Genomic DNA, 20406 nt, shown 5'->3' on the forward strand with positions numbered 1-20406 from the left:
TCCTTCCCAGCATGCCTCAAATAACCAGAGAGAGTATGCCCTGTAGGAGGCCGTTCCAAGAAAAACCCTAAAATAAGTTTATATGACCTCTGTGAATATAATCGGGGGGGGGAGCATTCTGTATTGCTGTTCTTAAAGCATGTGTGAGCAGTACAGGATTAAAGTCCTTCTGATTAACCTCTGTGGAAGCATCCAAATCTGTTTGCTTCATGTTCTTGCGAATTCAGCCTGGGATGCTCCCTTCTCAAGTTCTGCCAGCTGCATGCAGAGATTCCATTAATCAACAAGACTTCAGCCAAAGATGGGAAACTATAATCGGTGACCTTGTTAGCCAGAACCAATATCCTCACTTAACCTTGACAGCTCTCTTGACCTTGTGTTGGAGCTTCTGGGGTGGGGAGCGTTGCCCTCCTGGCCTCCCCTCTGAGGCTCATTGTCACAGTCATTTCCTCTGATCGCCAATCAGCAGGTTCTGACCTTGTCTTTCCGGTTAGATGCTGCTCTCTAGAGACCCTGGCCATGTCAGATGCTCTATTCTTTTTAGTGAGCTTGGTTGGTGGTCGACGCCTGCCACCTGCTGGACAGCTTCTTAGTTGCAGACCCTTCTTTCCAATGGAGCTTTTGTTTAGAAGCTATGGCAACGGAATCTTGCTCCCCCTTTCTCCCTTGAGGATATTGCAGGGCTGTTCTTCACGCTTCAGAGTAGTTATTTTGAAACTGCTCATAGCCCTAAGCATCCCAATAAGCTGTGATTCAGTATGATCGTATCCCCAAACTGCTTGCATTATCCTTTTATCATAAGTCTTCAATAAGGAAAGCCAGAATGAAACTTGTGACCTAGTGAAAGTTTGCCATTACATTAGATCAAGAATTACATTAAGCATTTAACCCACTACTGAAGATTACTAACTCCTCTCATGTTAATTCTCACATGATAAACAAATGAGATTCAGCATCTTCAGCATTTCTCTTAAACCATTCAATGCGTACAGTATGCATGGGAAGGTAACAATGAAGATATTATTTTCTGAGTTTGTAGTGTACTACTATTTTTCAAGAACATTTTAAAAGCTCAAATACATATTTTCTCTTTAAATGTCAACTTCTTTCATAGGACTCTGCTCCAACAACTTCAGAAGCTACAAGCCCTGGTTGCAGGGAAAGTTTCTAGGCCATACAAAATGGCTTCCACACAAACAGGAACCTGCCTGATGGTAAGGGCTGCACATTCTCCTGTTGTCATTTTCTTATTGTTGGCATATATGTCTACATATAACTCACTCAGGGATTCCACATTGGCAATATTTGCCTGACTTCATATAACTAGTAAAGTTTGGGTAGTCACAACTTCCTTTATTCTGTTCTCTGTGCTATTTTCCCTCTTGTGAAGCTATGCTTTCCTCAGATGGCTTCATACATACATATTTAAATTATAGTTCCACATGTCACGACTTTTAGATTATTTAGTGGGCTGCAAAATCCAACACATTTCACTGTACAGAACTTTCTGAACTTGTGTGCTGGATGGAATTTGGCAGCAATGCTAACTGTGAACCCACATCTTGTAACGACAGATCCAATATTAGAGGCACTATTTTGTTGCTTTCTCCCCTTTTTTAAAGAGCAAGAACAGCATGTTAATTTGACTTTTCATTTCAGGTGTGAATACATCTAAGGACATTGCATTCTGAATGCTAATTTATAATAGCCAGATTCACTGGTCCTAGATTAAAAATAATACCTTTATACATGCTGACCTTAATTAAACTCAGTTCTTTGTTCTTCTGTATTATTTATTAAAGAGCTTCAGATTCACTGCCTCTGAATTGTTTTTTAAAAAGTGACACCACAAATATATAATGTTTACACTGGAATCACTGTGGTGTAGTAGTTGGAGTACCATATATCGATGGAGGAAATTTGTGCTCAAAAACTCCCCTCAGCCATGAAGCTGCAAGGGTGTCCTTGGTCTAGTTATACTATCTCAGCCTGACTGAACTGAGAGAACAGATACTAGAATGAAATGGGGAGACAACCATGTATGCTACCGTTGAAGAAAAGGTGGGGTTAAAATCTGACTGTTAAAATGGCTTAGGAACAGGCCAAGTTGAGCCCTGGGGCATTGCCAACACTGGAGGACCACGCCGCTGACCGATAAGCAGTAACAATGAGGACAGTGTGTATAGACTCAGCCAGTGTCACCTTCTGCACTGCTGATGGCTAGGTCCAGGATGGACACTTCTGCCCATCCTGCCAGCAGTACAGGAAGAAACAATGGGCAAGCTTACTCCAGTTGTCACCACCCTTGGCCAGTTCTGAATTCAGTGGTCCCTGCATCACCACCAGGACCACTAGGGCTCAGTTCAGCTTGTTCCTGGTGACCAGCAGCCCTCCAAGACAATTGCTCATTGGGCACGTGCCCAAGAAATGAAAGAGCCAATACATTCCTATTTCAATTGCCTTGTATGAATACACACACACCTCCATGTTATTTCTGTTTAGTTGACCACACTGATGATTTCTAGTGGTGCATCTAGGGTGTGGCAACTAGGACACATATCCTGGGTGCTGTTTAGTGGTGGGGCAGCATTGTTTGCAAGTCTCCCCCTACCTGCCCACCGCTGGGATGCTGGAGGGAGGCTCTGTTGTCCAGAACCCCGGCCCTGTTGTCCAAGAGCTTGCTTCTCCTCCTGGCTGTGGAGGGAGACATGGCAGAAGGACCCTGGGAGCTGGGAGGGGAGGTCACAACACTCGCTTGGGGCACATGAGGGGGCTCCTTGAATTCGCCAACAAGGGAAACATCACTGTCAAGCAACAGCCCAGTCGGGTGCCCAACTGGCTCCGCTTGCCTCTTTCTCCTCTGCTCCTATGTCACCACCACCCCCCTCCGGCACCAAGCCCTGCCTGCCCCAAGTGCCAAATCAGTATGCCTCTGCTTATTTCTATGGTATCTCATTTACAGGTCCTGGTTTTGTGCTTTGTTCTGGTACTGGGCTCCATAATGCCATGTCTCCCAGAGTTCTCAGCAACATCGCAGACAGTAAAAATAGCTCCAACACCAGACATTTACACAACCAGCAAAAGTGAGTCCAAAGTCATCTAACTCTTTGCTACTCTATCCCTTTTGAAAGGCCAGATCTAGTGTGTCATTGCTGTGTCCTGCCTGCCACTTTTGGAATATGGCACACATTATCCTTCTGTTCCAAGGATGACTCAGCCAGTTTTGCCCGGGTGGTTTATGGGGATTCATCATGCAGTTAAAATTATCCATTACTATCTTCTCCTTGTCAAGCTTTTCCTTCAAAATTGTCACAACAGATGTATGTTTCTTCCCATAGTCCTAAGCCAGGGTGGAAAGACCATTTTGTCTTTCCAAGGATTAATTCTCCTTCACTTGATCCCCTCTTGAAGTAATCAGGGGAATGAAACATCACCTGGGGGAGAGCAAAAGTAGGCCTTGGGTTTATACAGTCCCCTCACTGCTTTCCCTTGCGATGAAGAAGAGTGAACAAATCAACCAGAAGGCCTTTCTCACCCTGCAAGATGAAACCCCAAAACAGACTTCATGTAAATACATTGTCTTTCAGCTCATTTGTCCAGATCTCTCTGTAGTTAGGGGAGGAAGTTGAAGAGGAACCACATAAGCCCAATGCCTCTTCCAGTTCTCTCAGAGCTCTCTCAGCCTCACCCACCTCACAGGGTGGCTGTTCTGAGGAGATTGTAAGCCATTTGGGATAGAAAAAGATGGGGTACAAAAAAACCAGCTCTTCTTTTCTATGAGGAAAATCCGAAGAATCTGGGATTTTTCAGTCGAGAAAAGAGACAACTAAAAGGGGCACATGGTAGAGGTATATAAAATTGTACATGAGGTAGGCTGAGTAGACAGTATTTTCTTGCTCTCAAAATACTAGAACTCAAGGGCATCTAATGCAATTGATGGCCAGTAGATTCAGAATAGATTAGACAAAAGGAAATACACAATGCATGATTAAAATGTGGAGGATCTGGTGATGGCCAGCGTTAAAAAGGGATTAGACAGATTCATGGAGGATAGGTGATATATCAGTTCCTGATAGCCATGGTGACTAAAGAGAACCTCCATATTCAGAAGGAATCACCTTCTGAATCCCATCTGGGAAGGCCTTGGCCTCTATGCCCTGTTGTTTGCCATCCTGCGTAAGACAGGATGCTGGATTAGGTGGACCACTGGTCTAATCTAGTAGAGCTCTTCTTATGTTTTTATATCTTCAGTAAACTTCTTCACTATTTTAGGGCTTGTGTTTGTGGTCTTAGAGATGGGGACACAATGAGATCTAAAGGTTATATTTGATTTATAGTCTTCATCATAGTTCAGTATGGCTGACAGGAGTTATTACCTCTGAAAGCAGATCCCTTTCTGTTCCCAACCTGCTAACAAGCTAAATTTGGAGAGCAGGCAGGGGGAGTTGGGAAACTGACATAATTTATAAAACATAAATAGATTTCAAACACTCTAGATACTTGCACTCCTACAATGATTGTCACCTCAGCTGGTTGACAGTCCTCCGCCTTCCTTTTCCCCTGAGCAGCTATATCTGTCACTTCAACTCAACTCCCGTACTTGCGTCCAAATCTTTCTTCTGGGCCAATGAGTGCCTCTTGCACACAAGCTGGAAACAAAGGTTTGGTCATCACCAAAACAGACGAGGTGATAAACCTAAAATGCTAGGGAGAAGGCGAGGCTAGGACCTATCTTCAGTCTCACTATATGGTGGGAAGTTGTTTGTGAAGGACTGCTGTGTGTTCTGTTACCTGCCATTTGAAGTGGTGTGGTCTAGACCTAGGTTTATTTTGGGTCCTGGCCCCTACCTGGTGGAATGAGTTCCTGGAAGAACTAGGGGCCCGGACGGAACTTGCTGGATTCTGCAGGGCCTGCAAGACGGAGCTCTTCCGCCAGGCTTTTGGTTGAGGCCGGGATGCAGACTGGGGAAATATGATTGTATCCTCCCCTCCCCCAATCTCTGTGCAATCAGTACCCCCCTCCCCCGGGGCTGTCATAGCCCACTGGGCCAGACATCACCCAGTGATAGGAGTGGTTCACACCTGGGAACAGAAGTGTTGAGGTGTTTCAGGATCTTATTAGAGATGGGAATGATTGCTGCCATCTGTGATGTTTTGGGATTTTGTGCTGGCATGATGGAAACTGTGCTAGCGGTATGGATTATGTAATTTTGTATTTTAATGACTGTTGTATTTACTATTATGTTTTATTGTGAACCGCCCCGAGTCGGCTTGTCTGGGAGGAGCGGTATATAAGCCTAATTAATAGATAAATAAAAATGAATAAATAATAAGCAGCCACCCCATAGGCTGTTCTGAAGCCCTGCAGGATGAAGAGTCTGCCATATGTGTGTGTTTTACTGCCACTGCAATGTATGTCTTGGCCCCCGACAACAGCCTAGTTCTCTGTCACTGGGGAACCAGACCGATTGAATGCCTTGAAAGCGACTTCTCTCCCCCAAAAGACAGGTGGGCTGTTTTAAAAGCTTTGAGCAGCTGGATTTCTGCCTGCCATATAGCTGTAAGCTGTGATAAGAACGCACAGTCCTGCAGTAAACTTACACCTGGTAGATTAGAGGCTTTGCAGGGGGCAACCACAATAGCAAAAATATTGGACTCTCTGAATGCAGGATTTTTTTTTAAAGCCTTCAAGGTACCACAGGACTCCTGTTTATTTTTGTGTTCCTTGGCAGTATGTCCATATTACTAAGCACTGGGGGTGAGGGTGGGAGCAACATCAGCATCACCATATGCGTCCCCTGTGCTGAATGAAGTTCTCTTTTGCAGTTCAATCCCGGAGCCTCCTGTTCTACGATGAGCCCGGAGGCTCCTTAGAAGACAGCTACAGCTCCTTCCTCTCTGTGGAGCGTCCTGAAAATTGGGAGGTAGACAAAGGGCAAGGTGAAGGATGGCAGCCGCCTCAGGAGCACGCACACAGTCCACTGGCGGTGGCCCATGAAACAGCCAAATACCTGAACAAGCCTCACCTGGAGGGTCCAGACCAGAACCAAAACAACTCAGCTCTCCCTCACCCTGAAGAGCCATTCCATAAGAGGTAAGCAAGGCAAGAAATGTCCTCTCTTCCCAACAGACAGCAGGGTTCCCATTTCCAACAAACAAAAACATCTGAGTGACAGTTTTCCTTTCAGGGGCAGGATGGCCTTTTGTCCATCACACTGACTCTTGGGGAGAGAACAGGCTGGTGTCTTGGTGGTTAGGCTGCACAAGGTCTGATTCAAGAGGAAGGCCCTGAAGGTTACAAGGCCAAACACAACTCATATATTTACTCAAGGGCAAGACTAGGCTTTTTACCTGCAAATTTGTTATTTCCAGTAATAGGTGTTTTTTTGGGGGGGAGGGTATAACATTTTGGGGGGTCATTATACCTTTAGGGGATTGGGAATCCCAGCTGGACAGGGTGTACTCTAGCTCCCTTCTACCAGCACTAGACAGGAACCCCCTGCTGCTTTACGTCAGTTTTCACAAACTGATCAGCCTCCCAAAATCTCCAAAACAAAAATTCAATCGGTCTTCACATACATACTGTAAATTAATGCAATTTTAAACATGATGAATTAGTCTCTCTTAAGGAACTCTTAAAGTTGTCAGTTTGTGATGGTTATGAGTTCCGGCCAAAGGAGGGAGGCAGAATATAAATGTAAGTAATAAAATAAAGATGTTCTGTGCTAGAGATCACTAGGTGACCCTCCCCTTAACAGCAGAATGACACTTGGTGCCAGAGACAGTGTGGTTTATGCCTGAACAACAAAGGACTGCACCTAGGCTACTGGGAAATAAGAAGATAGAGGGGTCTTCAGAGGAACTTAACTATCTGCCTGAATGAATTAAAGGAGTCTGGAGAGGCATCAAAGCAGTTACCGGAGGACAGGAAAGAGATAACAGTTGACAAAATGAGTGATGTTTTTGGTTTGATTTTGTTTTTTCTGCAGAGAGAGACACTCCAGTGACACAGCTGAATCCTTGTAGCAGCTGCCAGCCCTCGAGGCCTTGACTGTCTGGATGCAGGATCCATTCCTAGCTGAGTTATTAGGGAACTAAGTGGGAGAGGATACTCCATTTAGACAACTCCAACCTGGCCTTGAGTTAAACCTCTTTCTCACTCGCTCCCTGTACCCCCAGTGTCAATACTGATCTTTCTGTCAGGACTCACAGCGATCACCGCCATCAGGGATATTGCCTGGCAACAGACAGAAGGCCCAGCCCTCTCATTCCTTCCTGCCTTCTGATCACCATGGCTACCAGCTGTGTTCTTTCCTCTATTTGCAATCTGCCGCCAAAGTTATCAACTTCCACAACACACAAACTCCAAATCTGCTCTGTATAAATTGTCCCCAGCCATTTCTGTCTCTGTGCCAGGGGGAAAAAATTCTACTTTGTCAGTTTGGGGTTTTTTTTAATTTCCATTATTTTTATATGAAATTATACAAAAAACAAAAGCAAAGATACAAGAATATATCACAAGTAAGCATCCAAATGACTGAAGAAGTCAAAATCCAGTTATTTTCCCCATCAGCAGTCAAGAAGCACTGAGTCACAAATCCTAAATCTTGATTTGTGTAAATCTATCACTGATGATTGTAGAAGGCTCTAAAATGAGGCCATTTCATATAATAGTCTAACATCTTAACACTGTTTTGTCAGATACTGGTGTTAAATCTATTCTTGCTTTCCCCAGCATGTCTGTGTATTTCTTTCCTACTTTGATAAATAGAACATTTAGAGCTCAGTGCCTGAAGTTGTTTTAGGAATGGCCTGGAGGGTCTTCCATAAAAATTAAGAATATGCATACACGTCTCAGCTCTCACACACTTCCTCCAGAGTCTTTTGGTTCACTTTTATCCAAAATAATTAGCGCTAATGAGGCCATTTGTTCCGCTTATGCTGTCACATTGAAATATAAGATTGCAAACTGGATGGGCCTTCATTACTATTAAGAAAAGATAAAAGAATATGTGGAAAGTAACCACGCACACATCATTTTGAAGTAGATTAGGCAGAGATGGTAGGATGTTTGTGTATTCCCTACAATTCCCCTTTCTTTGACTATTTTCTGGTGCCACTTGGGGCACGTATTTTTAAAAAACAGTGTACTTTCCCTTCTAACAGACATATGGAATAGAAAGACCTTTCAGAGCAATTTTCCAATTGACACCACCAGGCACTGAAGCCACAATATGCCACTGTACCTGCAAACATGTTTTTAAAAGCCTTCTTTTCACTACCCAGCATCAGTCTAAAGAACCACTGATCAATTAATGCATATTATTTCATCTGTGTCATGTGCAAGACATTCCACTGGCATAGTCCATGTGTGCCTCAAATTCCCACCATTGTATAGAGACCAAAACCAGAAATTGTTTGTACATAGTGAACCTTATTTTGTATTATTACTGATCCCTTAAGATATTGTATTTTGGAGACTCTCAGATCCTATTTTATGTATTGTATTTTATTATTAAGAGTTGTTATTGCGGGCTTGGCCTCTACGAACTTCCTCTCTTTGTAGGACGCTGTTTCCTCTTGGTCTAGCAGCTAGTTTGCCCTGTTTTCTTTTTAAATATACCAATATTTTCCTCCTGTTACTAGCTCTGCAATTGCTTTGGAGCAGCAAAATTAAAAAAAAAGATTCAGCATCAACTCTGTTGTTTAGGTCATTTGTTATTTAATTGAGGAGTCATGAATTAGTGCTTGCCTAGCCCTTCCATCACCCACTCTCCTCTGATGCAGACCTCTCTCCAAACACATTAGCTTCTAGAAGTGCTTGCCCAGAGACACAGGCTTTTGAGTTGCAAGGGCAGCACTCTTCCCTTCCAGATGCACTAACTCAAATCCCACATTGAGAAACCTTAAAATAACAGACATTATCTGTTTGACATATTGATATGCCACTCTTTTTGTCTTTGAAATCTCAAAACCAAACTTCCATATGAACACCACAGGGGAAAACAAAAACCACCCTCAGCTTAACCATGCTGATCATGCCCATCTTTCTGAAAGTTAAAAGAGATGGTGTAGCCCTTGCTTCACTGGGCAGCCCATTCTGTTTAGGAGGGCTGCCACAGAGAGTGCTCCTTCCCTGCCTGCAGCTGTCCTGAACTGGCTTCATAGATGGAACGGAGAGGTGGGAGGAACAGAAGACCTATCCAGGTTCCTACAAAGGACGTGTTTCAGTTAAGTGAGCCTCAAATGAATAAGGGAGAAAGTGTGCTGTGTGGGGGAGAGGCTGGAGAAAAGCACACTGACTTCTGGACTTAAAAAAATGGAAGCCTTCCAGGGGTAGGAAATAGAAAAGAAAAAATACAAAAAAATGCTCAGGAATGGAGGTACTTTGCAATGAAAAGGGTTCTCCATTTCTTTTGCTTGTTAAGAGTCCAGTGAAAGCCAGTGGTTTCAAGGACCTGTGCTGAGCCAAACAAAATCCCAAAACAAAAGCCACATCATTAGTTGTATTTGAACCAACACATTGAACACAACAGCATGCAAACTATTTTGGAATTTTGCTTGGTCCCTAGAAACTATATTATTACATGGTGTTTATTTTTTAGATGAATGCTCAAGCATCCTGGAAAGGACTTAGAACCAATTAAACCTTTCTCTAAAGGCCAAAAAACTGGGCAGGCATAGAAGGGAGGGGGAATGTCTTTAGCAGTAGGCATCTGCAATAGCTAGATAAGCCAAAGTTAGAGATTTGCAATGTAATCCCCTGAAGTGAAGTTTAGCTTTATAAAGCAGCTGGAGACAGGAAAACTGGATTAGGGCCAAGGTGGAGGGGCCTGGGGAGCCCCCAGCTCTGATGGGGGGGGGAGACAACAGGCACTCTCTTTTCACCCATGATCTTTTTTCATTAACTGGTTTTGAAAAAGAAAAACATTCCACATGTAAGGGATGGAGGAGTTTCAGCCCCTGTCACCAGTAAACTTCAGCCAGCACTGGTCTCCCAGATCTAGTGGCTTGAGCTTGGGGAGAAGAAGCATGCATGCCTCACTGCTGACATATTAGAAATGCACTGTCATCTCTCAAAGAGATCCAGAGCATTAAGAACACAGAAAGCTAATTCTGAACGGAGAATCCAAATGCTTTGCCCTGAAGGTGCAGCCGTTTAAGTGGATTCCAGCAGGGTGCTAAGAAAGGTTGGTTGGTTGAGGTCAGCCACCTGCCACGGCATCCCCAGCGATTATCCCTTCTCCATTCTAATCCATTTATCAAACAGGCTCCAGCATTAAACCCACCAGGCCATTGCAAAACCTTGGAAACATTTAGTTGCCTTAGGATTTGCAAACCATAAAATGTGAACAAGCCCTAAAGTCTCACCAACTGTGGCATTCCTCACATTCCTACTTGAAATGAAAAACCTTCATTTGCTAGGAGGGCTGCAAATGATCCTGGAAAATGGCCAGTGCTTCGCTCCCACCCCACAACATTGCACTGCTCCTGCAGTGATCCCAGTCTGCTGTCTTGACAGTCATGGACCAGCTGTGGCTCCTTTGAGAACGAATCCCTACATATGTGCAAGCAGATACCTGCCTAGACAGTCAAGAGCTTTGAATCAGTGTGTGTACACTGGGAGCAGAGCACACTGCCATGATCCTACTCCCTTCCTCCAGGCATTGAACAGACATGTGCAAAGGGATATATTAGGGTCCCCCAAAATTTTGAACCTGAAGAATTTTGCAAGGCCATGGTAAGAGCCATCCCAATTTTTAAAATTATTTATTTATGATTACATTTTTATACCGCCACTCCCGAGTACAGCTGGATCATGGTGATTTACAATCAATAAAACCACAGCACATCCATAAAACATTATAAAATCATCACAAAACATACTATAAACCCAATAATTCCAAGATGATGATAAAAATTAGACACTCCTCTCCAACGATGCAATGCCCTGGCATTAACATATGATGCTGTCTCTATCATCTGGTGTAACCCAGGGGGGTAGATTACCCAATAGTCCCAGACCTGGTCTAACACCCAGTCCAGGAGAACTCAGGGGAGGGGATGGCTGCCAAAGGAAGCTTAAGCAAAACCCCAAACACAAATGGCTGCCACAGGAGGTGGAACCAAACATAATACTTCCCTTCTTACTTTGCAAAAGAATCAAAGAATGGGAATAAAGAGAAATGAAGGAAATCCTGACAGTGGAGGACAGGAAAAAGGGACGAGAGAAAAGAAACAGAAGAGCCAGCTTGGTGTAGTGGCTAAAAGCAGCAGTTTCTGATCAGTTAAACCAGGTTTGATTCCCCACTCCTTCACAGGCAGCCAGCTGGTAACCTTGGGCTAGTCACAGTCCTGTTAGAGCTGTTCCCACAGAACAGTCTCTCTCAGAGCTCTCTCAGCCCCACCTACCTCACAGGGTGTCTGTTGTGGGGAGAGGAATGGAAAGAAATTGTAAGCCACTTTTACTCCTTCGGGCAGTGAAAAGCTGGATATAAAGACCAACTCTTCTTCAAAGCCTAAAAGGGGAAAGGAAACACTAACCTCCATGATTTCCTACCCACCCGATGCACCTGTGGTTGTGGCAGCTATTGAAAGCATAGAAACCACTTGCATTTGAATGAGTGCAGTCAATCATACGCCCTTATAATGGGAGTCTTGCTGAGCTGATGTGAAAGGGAAGGGGCTTGGAGTTTTAGTTATTTAGCTGCTGGGGATTGAAGGGTAAGGGTGGGTGTTTAATTGGGGTTGTATTTTCCTTTTGTGAAAAACTTGTCAGGCGACAGGGAAAGCAGTTCCAGGGGCCAGGGTGCTCACAGGGGCCACATTGGGGAACCCTGTGCTTGGCTGTCTTTTGAGTGCAGAAGGAATTCAAGTAGTTCTGCTTTCATGAGGGTGTGCTGGCATAGTTCCCTTTCTTGGATCATGGATAGACATTGGGCTAGAACCTGGGAAACCTAGGTCTGAAAGCTCCTTGTAGCAAAGAATGTTTTAAAATTAACAATATCTCTGTTATCCACCTGTAGGCATTAGAATAGCTAAATGCAGTAAGCTAATTCATGTTGAAAGTTCCAGCATTCCTGTTTGTTGGTGTCAAGAATGTGAAGGGGATATTTGGAAACCTGTAATACAGGACAGGTCTATCACTGGCTATTAGACAGGATTACTAGAGATAGCCTCCAGGTTCAAAGGCAGCATACCTCTGAATACCAGATGCCAAATGCAACTAAGGAGGGGGGAGTTCTGCATTCATGGCTATGTGGAGCCCACTAGCATCCTACTAAGGTTGACAGCCCTGGGTTGGGAAATACTGGAAACTTTGGGGGTGGAGCTGGGAGTGGGCAGGATTTGGGGCAGGGGGGATCTTCAGTAGAGTCTAATGCTATGGAGTCCACCTTCCAAAATGGCCATTTTCTCCATGGGAAATTGTGTCTTTAGTCTGAAGATGAACTGTAAAACTGGGGGGTCTGGCATACCTACTTGCCATTTTGGGGGAGGGAAAAGTTGTGGCTCAGTGATGGAGGACCTGCTTTGCATGCAGCAGGTCTCAAGCTCAGTCTCCAGTGAAAAGCATCAGTAGTACCATATTTTGAAATGCAAAAAGAGGACATATTTTCCAACTGACAACTTCATGCAAGCAATCACTATGACAAACCTCATTTTAAATATCCATAGTATTCAAGCTGGGCTAATTGTTGGAATATGCAAGATCTGCAGTGTGCATAATTGAGCAGAATATGGAGGGCAATGGAGGAGATCTATATTTAGCATAGATAGGACAGAAACTTCCTGATACATTTCAAATTATTTCCTCCAGTATCAACAGGAGACTTCCCTCTGCTTGCCTCCAGAACAGTTGCTGAACATAACTGCAAAATGACTGCAAACAACAGCTAACTAGATAGTTAGATCTCTTTTTTCCTCTTTCTGTACATAGTTGTTTCTTTTCTGAATAAGAAACTATTTTATTCTTTAAGCTGCTTGGTGCTGTACACTCTCTGCATATTCAAACTCTGTCAACATCCATTGCCATTAACTAGGAATATGGCCAGTGATGGGCCTAGAGGGGGCAGGAAGGGGCGCAGTCCAGGGTAGGCGTGTACACAGCTATGCTTCCCAACCATGTTCTCCACAATCGTGCCACTTCTGGGGTTCCTCAAAGCCTGAAGAATGTTTCAGGGGTTTCTCAATGGTAAAAAATGTTGGCTGGATTAAATGAACCATTGATCCATTCCATTCTTGTATTATTAGAGTGTTGCCAAGTCATTCTGCACCTTCTGTGTACAGAGCTTACAACACAGCTGCTGTTTTCAGTAGCATAGCCATGGCCACTATTAACATGTGCCCTTGCTCATAAATCCAATGCATTTCAAGCAAAACTGTACACACGTTTCTTTTGGGTGTGATACACTCCCACATCATAAAGGCCATTCTGTCATTTCACATTTGGCTCCATATGCTTATTTACCAAAAGCCTGCATAATTGGGAAGAAAGTTTCCCTAAAGGTAAGAATTAGGCAATGCATCATTCAAATCCTTTATACAAATGGCTGTGCTTGGGGGAGTGGGGAGGAGGACTCTGCACTTCAGTACGGAGTGGGCAACACTTCCCCCCTGAGTTCAGTGCCATTTACGCCTCTGCAGACCCAGCCCCCGTGTGGCTGCATCATTCTTCCCTAACATACCTTGCAGGAAATGGGTGGGCCGAAGACCTACACTGAGCATTGATGTTTTTTGTGAAAAACGGAGAAAATTAGAATGGATTATTATTTCTGCATATGAAGTGCAAGTGGAATGATTGTTCCTCTTTCAAAAAATAGCTTTCGTTGCTGGGAGTGTGGCACCCAAGGCCGGTTATTGCCACATTTCATCTACTCAGTATCCTTGCAAAGGAAATCTGCCATTGTTACCAGGGGCTTGGCTTGTTCAAATACAAGTTTTTCATTCCAAAGAGATTGAGTTGTCACTCCCTCTCTGCCTTAAGTAGCTCTAGTCTCTTGGTTAGCATAAAAGCTGGTAGAGTATAGTAGTTAAGTACAGGAGCTATGATTCGGGGAGCTGTTGATTCAATTCATACAGAATAAGGGGGTGGCTGCAACATGGGAGAAGGAAGAAGGGTCCCTTTACTACTACAGCAGTAAAGGGCTGCTGTAACAGTTATTCAGATAGTACATGTAATATGCTTTAAACACTGAAAGTTCTACACAAATAGAGTTGCCAGTTCCGAGTTGGAAAATACCTGAGGATTTTGGGAATGGAGTCTGGGGCGGGAAGGGTTTGCGAAGGGGAGGAACCTCTCCAGGGTACAATTCCAGAGAGGATCTCTTGATAATCGATAATTCCAGGATCTCTCTCTCTCTCTCTCTCTCTCTCCCTCTCTCTCTGCCAGAAGGATTCTCCTGGCAGCACTAGATGATCCTAAAGCCTCAGCCTAAGGATGCCAGTCCCCAGGTGGAATTATCAATTATCTCCAGATTAAAGAGCTCAGTTCCCCTGTAGAAAATGGCTGCTTTGAAGGGTGAACTACATTGCATTACACTCCAATGAGGTCCCTCTTCATCCCAAACCCCTCCCACTCCCAGCTCCACTCCCCCCCCCCCAAGTCATCAGTTATTTTTCAACTCAAAATTGGTAGCCTACCTCAGTATTAGGTGAAGGTGAAGAGTTGTTTGGCTTGCACCCCTGATCCAATTACAAACTTCTGCCTGAGATATTCCTGGAGATCTGGATGCATGTGGGGAGTACTGGGGGGATTTCACCTAGAGTCTATAATATGCCATAAAATCTGCCCTCTGAAGCTACCATTTTCTGAGGGGAACAGATCTCTATAGTCTGGAGATCAGTTACAATTCCAGGAGAACTCCAGGCTCCATCTGGAGGTGGACGACTGTAACCCATGACTGTGGCCCTGTCTTAGATATTTGCAACAGAAGACAGACCAACACTCAGCCTGGCTCTTACAAGAGAACAGCCATCTTCCCACAATTCCCCTTCCTGCTGCTAAGTATGTCTACCCTATCATTAAAAAATTTAATTCATGTTGGTTCTGTACCAGCATATTGTATTCTGAGTGGGTTACTGTCCTTTAGCTAGTTACTTATCAATGTTAAAAGTACTATACATTCCTGATTGAGCGCTATGACAGAGATGGACACAATTACACTGCAGAATTAAACAGGTTTTAACAGCAATAGTTTTGCAGCCTGGGTGTAGAGAGAGCTCAAGTCTGTAATAGAGAACTCTTAGCATCTCACAGTCCAAAGGATTATTGTAGGGATGCCATGATAGTTAAAGAAGCATAAAATGAATATCATCATCATCATCATAGCACTTTAAAAGGAACTTGTAATCAAGGATGGCTCACCAACATGCCCTGCAGTCTGAGGGATCTGCCCAGCATCTGCTGATGATTGGCCCATTCCACACAAGGACCAATGTTGCCAATTGGTTCCTGAAAGCAGAAATGCTATTTTTAAAAGTGCAATTCTGTGTTGTGCATACCTGCCTTTGTAGTGGAATCCAGTAGCGTTTCAATCGTTTCCCACAGGTTTCCGGTCTCGGCAAAAATCACTAGAAAGGAAGTGATTTTTTCTGTGCTTTGTCCCGCCCCTGGCCATCAATCAAACGAACAGCCAATGGGCGGCCATTATCATGCTCCCGAAAAGCCCCTTTCCCTTTAAGCACAGGTTTTTTTAAAAAAAGAAAAATACATGTTGCAACGAATATGCCTTGATTCCTTGATTCCTCCTAACTTAGAGACCCATCTAGCTGGCAGCTGGCGTGTGAGCTGTCGATTCATCGTTACCACACTCGCCCGAGTGAAACCTCCCCCCCATGCACGGGCGCGATTTTCGGCCGAAAATAAAGGGAACTTGCAAACGGGGCTGTGTTGTGTTTGGTGACTTGAGGGGAGCTTTAAAGCAGCTCTGTGGAGGGACTGTAGCTGGAGAAGCCTCACTGGATGAATGAAGGCTCGCCGGTTAGTTGCTTTCTGCTTGCGATCGCTTTGCCAGAAGTTCAGAGGAGAGAGCCAGGGGGAGGAATTTGGCTGGAACCACAACAATGGGAACGCACAGGTCTTTTTCGCTACTGTTGCAGATTGTTTGCAAGAGTGTAGTGCTTTTCAGAGGGTGAATCCACTTTTCTGGATTCCCCTTTAAGCGCTACAACGAATCACTTTTTGCGGATCGGTTTCAGGAGTGTGGCAGATTGTGTGTGATGTCATGCATAACTGCAAGTTAGTGGCGTTTACAATTTGGAAGCCTTTTGCAACATTGAAGTTGTGCGGAATGGCCCCAGATTATCTTTTCCCTACTGGTGCCAGTTTGGTGTAGTGGTTAGGAATGCGGACTTCTAATCTGGCATGCCAGGTTCAATTCTGTGCTCCCCCACATGCAACCAGTTGGGTGACCTTGGGCTTGCCACAGCACTGATAAAGCTGTCCTGACCAAGCAGTAATATCAGGGCTTTCTCAGACTCACCCACCTCACAGGGTGTCTGTTGTGGGGAAAGGAATGGGAAGTCGACTGTAAGCCACTTTGAGCCTCCTTTGGGGAGAGAAAAGCGGCATATAAGAACCAACTCATCTTCTTCTTCTACTTCTGGTGGAATCTCCCTCACTCAAGACCAATTGTGGCTCTTCCTCAGGATTCTCCACGCACACCCTTTCCCTTCAGGCCTGATGTGAAGGAAATAGCTAACAGAAACTAACTGGAGTGAAGAACACGTTTCTCTGTCTGTCTGTGTCGTGTTGAGGGGTGCCTCTGGGCATGCGCCTACATTATCTTTGAATGGACTTGTGTGAGGGGCAAGAGCTTTCCCTTTCACCCTAACGTTCAGCCTGCCGAAAAGCCCCTTGTCATTTACATACTACTACAGTTTTCGAGAGCCTGTTGTTATTATTTTTTGTACAACAGTTTTTATGGCTAGTATGTGTATATTCTAGATACAGTTATGGCGGGGTATTTGAGTTTACCATACTGGGCTTTTCTTTTGCACATTTCATGAGGAGCCATTTTCAGCATTAAGCAGATTTCAAATGTCATCCTGAGGAGACTTCTCTCCAACACCTCAGTCCATCTTCCAAACTCCAGCTTTTGTGAGTGGTGTAAATCAGCGGTCCCCAACCCCTGGTCCAGAGACCGGTAGCGGTCTGTGGATCAGTTGGTACCAGGCCGCAGCTCCTCCTCGTCCTCCTCCCTGGCTGCTGCCTTGGGAGCCGCCTTGCCACTCTGCTGCCGGCTCACCTTTGGTGCTCTCTGGCAGCCGCCATGGCTGAGGCTCCCCCTGCTGGCAGCGCCCCCCAGCAGGCGGCGGGAAGTCAGGGGGACCGGCGGGAAAGTAAGTGGAGCTGGGGCTCAGGCAGCGGCAACATCCCTTGGCAAAAGACTACCCCCCCCCCCCGGCCTCAGTAAAATTGTCAAGTGTTGACCGGTCCCCAGTGATAAAAAGGTTGGGGACCACTGGTGTAAATAGTTCCATTCACCCCTAATGGCTATTTTTCTCAGGTTAGAAATGTCAGTTGGGTAGGGGACACATTTTTATTCCATGACTGGAGCGTTAACTGAGCAGCTGTCCAGCACCTTTGCACTCTAGGGAAGCATTCTGGTGGCATCAAACCTTTTTGCTACTAATGGCTATCCTGTGTGGTCATATGGAAAGCTGGATTCTATATCCCTCTGGCTTTCAGATTTGCTACTAGCTGGAAGCCAGCCTGGGCTAGGAGGCCTTGTTACTTATGATGTGTACAGTCAGCTCACTGAAGCCTCTGATAATCAGGCATCGTAGGTGGTGGTAGTGTTTCAAAAACCACTGTTTGACCAGAGATGTTAGTAGGACAAGCAAGATGTGTGCACACACTTAGGGCCATCTATGATGCTTCCTCCAGCTCCCTTAAACACTCTTCTGTCTCTAATCAGAATGCTGTTGGTTTTCTTTGCTTCTATATTTTCTCTCAGAGAGAGCTTTTGGCCTTACTGACTTTCCTTTTTGGCCATGATGCTGGTCCCAATCATGACATATCAATTAGAGTCTCCATCATAGCAATTTTAAACAACCTTCACACTGCCTGTAGGGAACTGGTCGTCCAATCTATACCATGCAGCTGTTGTTTTTAAAACAAATCCTTTGATTTTTGACTTATATTCCATTTTGAAAAGAAATATGACTGAGTGCTAAATTGTTGGAGCAATTTCCCACCTACATATGTGCCAGTTCAAACAGTGCTGTGGCCACTTTTGCCAAGCAGCTTAACAACATTTACCACAGAAGCCAGTTTAAGATCAAGACTATGGGGGGGGGGCACATCTAGTTGGAGGTTTTTGCAAATGACGGGTACACTGGATCAGCAGGATTCAGCAAGTAACAGCCTGCACAGGATTAATAGCTGCATGAACTATACAGAAATCATGGAGGTACAGTGCAAAACCCTCAGCAACCATGCCCACTCATTCTTATGCTAATCAGTACCTCTTGCCTTAAGGTTTTGATCTTTCACTTCCTGGCTGTCTGTATGTTTGCTATGGAAAGTGCTAATCTGAAGCGCTGTTTTGGTCTTATAATCACTGACCTTTATCAGATCTTGAAGCCCTGTTTGTTTAAACTAAGCTGTCATTTATTGCATTTGAACCTTTATTCAATCTGGGCGAAGTCTGATGTTGTTTGCTTTATTTATTACACATTATTTTGTTAATTATACTTACACATGCTCTTCCATATGTCTGGTTCTTGGATGGTCTTCCACAAAGGGAGCTTACAGGGCAAACTTGCTGAGCTTCAGCATGAAAACTGGGTCATAAGGTCTTCAGACCACCCTTGGGGCCTCTTCTTGTCCTCCAAACCTATTATATCTACCAGACATTCAAATGATTGATTGATGTCAGAGGAACAAATGCAATTTCCTTTTCTTGTGGAAGCATTCACATAAGCATGTGCATTCTCATTACAGTATCTTCTCACACCAGTCCTTTTCATGCCAGTACTGCTGGTTTCCATTGTATTTCTCTTCATGAAATGTGGCCCAGAGTTGCAAGCAGGCAGCAAGTTGGAGGCTTTTCTATAAGCAGTCAAAGCCTTCTCATGGGTTTATGGTGGAAGAATAAATCACAAGTGATCTTTGATAGCTCCCATGAGTAACTTCCCACATCTGGTAGCCAAGTTCTGCCACAAGTACCAGCAGTGTTGATAATTTCAGGAGAATATCTGCATTGGCTCACGATAGCCCAGTCTTGTCATATCTCAGAAGCTAAGGGTGTGTGTGTGTGTGTGCGTGCTTGCGTGCTCTGGCTTGTATTTAGATGGGAGCCAACTAAGGATGTCCATGGTTGTTGCTAGGGTTACCAACCTCCAGGTGCTGGCTGGAGAGCTCCTAACATTACAATGGATCTCCAGGTGACAGAGGTCAGTTCCCCTGGAGAAAGCAGCAGACTCTATGGCATGGTACCCCACTGAGGTCTCTCCCCAGGCTCCATCTCCCAAATCTCCAGTTAGTTCTCAACCCAGGCCTAACAAACCTCTTTGCTACACAGAGGCAGGCAATGGCAAACCATCCCTGAATGTCTCTTGCCTTGTAACCTCTACAGGGTCACCATAAGTCAGCTGCAAGTGCGTTGGAACTTTCCACCCCTGCCACCAGCTCCAGCAGCTGTGTTGGTCTGCAGCAGAAGAGCTAGGTTTGACTCCAGTAGTCCCTTAGAGGCCAACAAGATAGTTCAAGTTATAAGCTTTCAAGAGTCAAAGTTTTTGTTGGTCTAGGGGGCTACTCTTGAATCTAGGTAAGAGTTGACATGTGTGGAGTCACAGAAAACCACTTTGAAGAACATAACAAAGTTATCATGGCCCTATGGTTGTCTACAGCAAATTCTCTTTTTTAAAAAATGGAAGAGGTAAGCCTGAGAACTCATCTGCCAATATAATCCCTCCACACTCAGACTAAACCCTCATAAGGGTCTGAATTATCAAGGTGGTTTTAAAAATGTTTTAAAATGCTTAAATTTTGTATGATTATTACCCACCCTGAGCTGACCAGGGAAGAGGAGGATACCAATACAAATTTATTATTGTCATTATTCTTATAAATATTCGGTCACCTTGGTTCACCTCAGCCCAACCTCCCATCAAAGCCAGCTGTACAATGCCTAACAGGCAGCATGACAGCCAAAACATACAGTGGGGAGCCACCAGTATCCACTCTGCCCCCATCACAATAAGCTAATCGCTTCAGTGAAATGAAGGAGCTCCCATCGTAAGCCAAGGCTCCTGCTAGCACTCCCAAGAACCCTCACTTTGTGCTCAATACTTCAAGGTCTGTTACAGCGGTGCCAGCATCAAGGGGGGAAATGTCACAGGCAGCAGCCATCTCCAGCTGACTGGAAATCACACCCCCGGGTTCTCTGTTGGTTTCTCTGC

The 20406-nt window shown here is 44.7% G+C and overlaps 1 protein-coding gene across 2 annotated transcripts in view; it reads left to right on the forward strand.

Annotated features, from left to right (window-relative positions):
* Positions 1–8697, forward strand: part of CREB3L1 (cAMP responsive element binding protein 3 like 1) — a 113220-nt gene extending 104523 nt beyond the window's left edge. For both annotated transcript variants that reach the window (XM_077322314.1, XM_077322313.1), the window contains exons 9-12: positions 1115–1214; positions 2963–3083; positions 5827–6094; positions 6990–8697. In XM_077322314.1, the coding sequence (XP_077178429.1) occupies positions 1115–1214; positions 2963–3083; positions 5827–6094; positions 6990–7026 (526 nt within the window). In that variant the 3' untranslated portion in view covers positions 7027–8697. The remainder of the gene's footprint in view (positions 1–1114; positions 1215–2962; positions 3084–5826; positions 6095–6989) is intronic.
* The last annotated feature ends 11709 nt before the right edge of the window (positions 8698–20406 follow it).

The sequence above is a fragment of the Paroedura picta genome, chromosome 2 (genome assembly GCF_049243985.1).
Source record: "Paroedura picta isolate Pp20150507F chromosome 2, Ppicta_v3.0, whole genome shotgun sequence".
Classification (NCBI taxonomy): domain Eukaryota; kingdom Metazoa; phylum Chordata; class Lepidosauria; order Squamata; family Gekkonidae; genus Paroedura; species Paroedura picta.